This window comes from Empidonax traillii, unplaced genomic scaffold (genome assembly GCF_003031625.1).
Source record: "Empidonax traillii isolate 1590-97213 ecotype Southwest subspecies unplaced genomic scaffold, ASM303162v1 scaffold1000:size392382, whole genome shotgun sequence".
In the NCBI taxonomy this organism is placed as follows: Eukaryota; Metazoa; Chordata; class Aves; order Passeriformes; family Tyrannidae; genus Empidonax; species Empidonax traillii.
This window is the reverse complement of record NW_020956193.1, coordinates 179,232-183,800: the sequence shown is the minus strand read 5'-3', so window position 1 is coordinate 183,800 and position 4,569 is coordinate 179,232. Positions and strand designations below refer to the sequence as shown.

Sequence of the window (4,569 nt, the reverse complement as noted above, 5' to 3'; positions counted from 1 at the left end):
CAGCTGGGTTGAAGTGTCCCCTCGCTTAAAATAACGTCACAGCTTCGTGATTCAGGAGAATGTGCCTCCCACTAGTTGCTTTGGGAGTGCTGGGGAGCACAAGGGGAATAGGAACAACTCCGAAACTTTTATTTGTGGCTAAATAAGAAGCATAACCCCATGGCTGGGGACTGGAACTATCAATGAGTGTTTTTGGAGCTTGGGTTTTGCCCTGCTGGTGACTCGCTTCCTGCTCTCTCGTGCAGTTTCAGCCTGGCAGGGTTTTTCCTCCATCAGTAAAACGGCAATAGAGACCCCTCTGGGTGATTTCAGACTGCCAAGCGATCGATTTGGGGACCTTTATGTGTTACAAAGTGCCAGGGCAGACGGAAGTGCAGGATGTGGTGTCACTGGGACCCGGTGAGAGCTGTGGGTTGTGTGTTTCTCAAACTGAAAAGCAGTTTGTGGCCGGGGTAACCAACGGAAGAAATGTCTTATCTCAAAAACCTGCACAGCAGATCCCACCCCCCTCCCCTGGCACGGGGCCAGGGGCTCAGAGCTGGGCCACCACCTCATCCAGGGCGTACAGGAATTAAACCAAGGGGGCTCCACAAGGAGTTTTAAATCCTTCAAGTGGGATTTGCAGGGAGGAGGTGGATGAGAGCCACCTCAGCACGTGCAGTGTGTTTGCCAGGCAGGTGCCCGCGCTCTGGAGTCAGGAGGTTTTGCCAAAATACTGGAGAACTGCAGGTGGTGAGGGTGGAGGGGTGCAAAATTTGTGTCCCGGAGGTGCTGTCTGGGCTGAGGGAAAGCTGTGTACCTGTGTACCTTCCTCTGACAGAGATGGTGCCATGGAGTAAATGCTGAGCTCATCCACTCTTGGCTCTCCTGGGGCAAACAGCAACTGCTTACACGGGTGTTGCGCTCAGAGTCCACATGAATCCTGTCTCCATTCCAAGAAAAAGAGGTTTAAATCTCATTCACTGCACTGGAACTGGATGTGTGTGAGGAGGCTTGGCGGAGTCCTGGCTCCAGCTGCTGGTGTTCCTGCTGAGGCAGCTATGGAGCCTGTCTGCTCCAGGGATTTACTCCAGTCCGGTGAGGAATGGGCTCAGAGTACATGACATAACCTCTCTCCCTCTGTGTCCTAGCCAAGGTTAAGAAGTCAGGGAATTTTTTTTTTAATAGGAACAATATCAAAGAGGTCTCTGCGTTATCTCCCCATCAGTGACTTTCCTGTTCACAGAGATTTGCACCCTTTGAAGTGCCTGATAGTAAACAAAGGCGCATCATTTATAAATGAGGCTGAAGCCAGAAACCCCTTTCTCTGTCCTCTCTGTTTATCAACCCAGGCTTCCCAAACCGGAGGGAGAATTCCCCTGACATCAGTGACCTACTGAGGCAACTTCCAAGCGTGGAATGGAGCTGGTGAGCAGGGGAGACCCCCAGCTCCGGGAGGTCGTGTGGTTCGCCGGGCGCTGCCGAGCCCTGACGCTGCTGCTGCAGGCAAGTGTCCTGTCCCTCAGCCAGAGGGGCTGGGACAGCTGGAGTTTGCTGCTCCCAGGCTTCTCTCCTTGGCACCTCTTGTGTTCCTTGAGGTGCTTCTGCTCTTTGGAGAAACCTGGAGGCTGCAGAGGTGCCTGGAGTGAGCGTGTGTGGCCTGAGCAGCCTTCCCTGGGCAGTTCCGTGGGGATTCATCCTGGATACATCCCATGGCTTTATTCTGTTCAGATACAAAAAAACATTGTGTTTGCCCCTTCTCCCAACCTTGCAGGCCCCTCAGCCTGACTTTGGTGCTGCTCTTATCCCTTTGTTTGAACCCCAGGAGTTCTCCTGCCCGCTGCTTTCGGTACCGGAGGATCCCTGCCTGTCTTCAACCCTCTCTTCTTTTTCCCAGGCTGTCTTTAACCTGCTGATCCCGGACCACGCCGCGGACGCCTTCTCTCCCCCTCGGCTGTCGGAGCCCAGCCCGTGGGATGTGCTGGTGGAGTGGCTGCTGGGCGGGCTGTCCCACTGGGACGCAGAGCACTTCCTCTTCATCGCAGAGCACGGATACCTGTACGAGCACAACTGCGCCTTCCTCCCGCTCTACCCCCTGAGCCTGTGGGCCGTGGCCAGGGGGTTCCTGTGGCCCCTGCAGCGGCTGCTGCGGCTGCGGAGCCGCCTCCTGCTCTCGGCCGTGCTGCTGAATTCCCTGTTTTCCGCCCTGGCAGCCGCTGCCCTGTACGAGCTGGGCCGCGTCGTGCTGCGGCGGCGCCGCGTGGCTTTCCTCGCTGCCCTTCTCTTCTCCCTCAGCCCTGCCAACGTGTTCATGGCAGCCGCTTACTCGGAGAGCGTGTTTGCTTTCCTGGCATTCGCTGCCATGTGGCAGCTGGAGAAGGGGCAGAGCTGGCTCAGTGGGCTGCTCTTCTCCCTGGCTTCTGGGGCGCGCGCCAACGGGCTGATTAACGCTGGCTTCTTACTCTACTCCCAGGGTAAACGCTTTGCCCTCCAGCTGCAGGTGGGACCGGGATCCCTAAGGAAGCTCCCTCTGTTGTGGAAGCAGCTCCTTAGCCTGGCATCTTCAGCGGTCCTGATGAGTGCTGGCATTTTTCTGCCTTTTGCTGTGTTTCAGTACTATGCCTACGTGAGGTTCTGTGGTCCTGGCACCAGCCTGGATCGGGCCATTCCCGAGCCACTGCTGCAGCTGGCTCGGGATAAGGGCTATCGTCCGGCAGCCATGGATGGGGCTAAACCCCCTTGGTGCTTGTGGAGGGTCCCTGTGGTCTATTCCTACATCCAAGACGCTTACTGGAATGTGGGCTTTCTAAGGTACTTTGAGCTCAGGCAGATCCCGAATTTCTTGCTGGCTTTGCCTGTGACCCTTCTGGTCTCGTGGGCTGCCTGGACCTACGTCAGCACAAACCCCCGGCACTGCCTGACTCTTGGTCTGGAGAGAAGTAAGAGTGAAGAGGAGGAAAAGCCAAGAGATGGATTTTGCTGCCCTGCTGCCTTCGTGTACGTGGTCCATGCCATGGCCCTGCTGGCCTTTGGATTCTCCTGCATGCACGTGCAGGTAGGACACTCATGGCACACATTCCTTATGGGGTCTGAGGGAGGGACAGGCACAGCCCAAAGCTGTGGGGAATGGAAACCAAAAGCTTTGCCTTTCCTCTTTGGGAGCTACTTCCCCAGAGAATCCGAAGCCAGTTAGTTCCTCTGGAGAGTTCCCAAAGAGCTTGCTGGGTGCTCAGTGTGATGGGGACGCGGTGACAGGGATCAGTGGCTCTGGTGTAACTACACTGCTGTCCTTGGGGGACAAGGATACTGGATCCTTGTCATGTTGGGCCGAGCTTAATGGATGGCAGTGGAAAGATCCAGAGCACAGCTGGTGGCACCAAAGTTTGGGAGTTCCAGTGAAAGAATAACCAAAGTTGGTGTGATTTTTGCTCTGCCTGTTGTCTCCAGGTGCTGACCCGGTTCCTTGGCTCCTCCTCTCCCATCCTGTACTGGTTCTCAGCTCACCTGCTTCAGGAACACGAACCTTTACTCTGGAGCACAGGGACTGATAATCCACCCTCTGGGAGGTCTGTCCTAGGCGAATCTCCCGGTTCTTGTGGGAAAGGGACTCCTGACAACCCTGTTGTGAGGCTGCTGCTGAACTGGCGATTAATTACCCCCCTCAGCAAGGGCATCCTGGGATTCTTCCTGTGCTACTGGCTGCTGGGACTGCTCCTGCACTGCAACTTCCTCCCGTGGACGTAGCAGGATGTGCTGGCCCAGACTGGGAGCGGTCAGAATCGAAACTCACTTTTTCTGGAAGCCTGAGGTAGCTGTGATGCTGCTGCTGTTGCAGTTACAAAGGTGTTACTCCCCTGTTACTACGTGTGTACGGAGCTGCTGTGTCCCTCCGTGGTGTGATGGTGCAGTGTCCTGCTCTGCTGTCATTACTGATGGCCAAAATTCCCATTCCCTGGGATGGGAATGCACCTCGGTTCCTGCATCTCCTGCGGGAGATTTATGGCAGGACCCTCGTGATGGATTTGGGAACCCTCTGGGGTGTTGTTGGTGGGCACAGCTGGAGGACAGGGAGGATCCAGCTGCTGTGAGCAGCTCAGACCACGCTGGTTCCTTCTCCACAGCTCCGAGCCAGGCTGGGCTGGGGCTGGGGGCAAGGGAGGGGTGGCAGGGCTGGGGCCGGTGTGTTTGGGAACTCGCACATCCCTAATAAACACGTGAAAGTTACCGGAGGGGCGGCTCACCCCACTGTGCCGGGAGATGGAAGTTGGGATGGAAGGTCCCGAGGTTGGGATTGGGATCCGAGGTCAGGGTTGGGATCGGGGTAGGGGTCAGGGGTCCCGAGGTTCGGATAGAGATTGGTGTTGGGATTGGGGTCTGGGATTTCGGGATCGGGGTCAGGGTTGGGATCGGGATAGGTGTTGGTGTTGGGATTGGGGTCGGGGATTTCTGGCTTAGGGTATTAGGATCGAGGGTCCCGGGGTCAGCATCGGGGGCGGGGTCAGGATCGAGGGTCCTGGGCTCGGGATGGGGATCAGGAGTCCCGGGGTCGAGGTTGGGATGGGGCTCGGGGTCCCGGGCTCGGGATGGGGA

General features: G+C 56.9%; 1 protein-coding gene across 2 annotated transcripts in view; it reads left to right on the top strand.

The window, feature by feature from the left end:
• Positions 1 to 4,124, top strand: part of LOC114068057 (GPI mannosyltransferase 2-like) — a 6,385-nt gene extending 2,261 nt beyond the window's left edge. Inside the window, exons 1-4 of one of the 2 annotated variants that reach the window (XM_027903927.1) lie at positions 886 to 946; positions 1,332 to 1,485; positions 1,877 to 3,034; positions 3,427 to 4,124. In XM_027903927.1, the coding sequence (XP_027759728.1) occupies positions 1,399 to 1,485; positions 1,877 to 3,034; positions 3,427 to 3,723 (1,542 nt within the window). In that variant the 5' untranslated portion in view covers positions 886 to 946; positions 1,332 to 1,398 and the 3' untranslated portion in view covers positions 3,724 to 4,124. Of the gene's footprint in view, positions 1 to 885; positions 947 to 1,331; positions 1,486 to 1,876; positions 3,035 to 3,426 lie in introns of those variants that run through there. The other variant, XM_027903926.1, reaches the window with a different exon arrangement.
• The last annotated feature ends 445 nt before the right edge of the window (positions 4,125 to 4,569 follow it).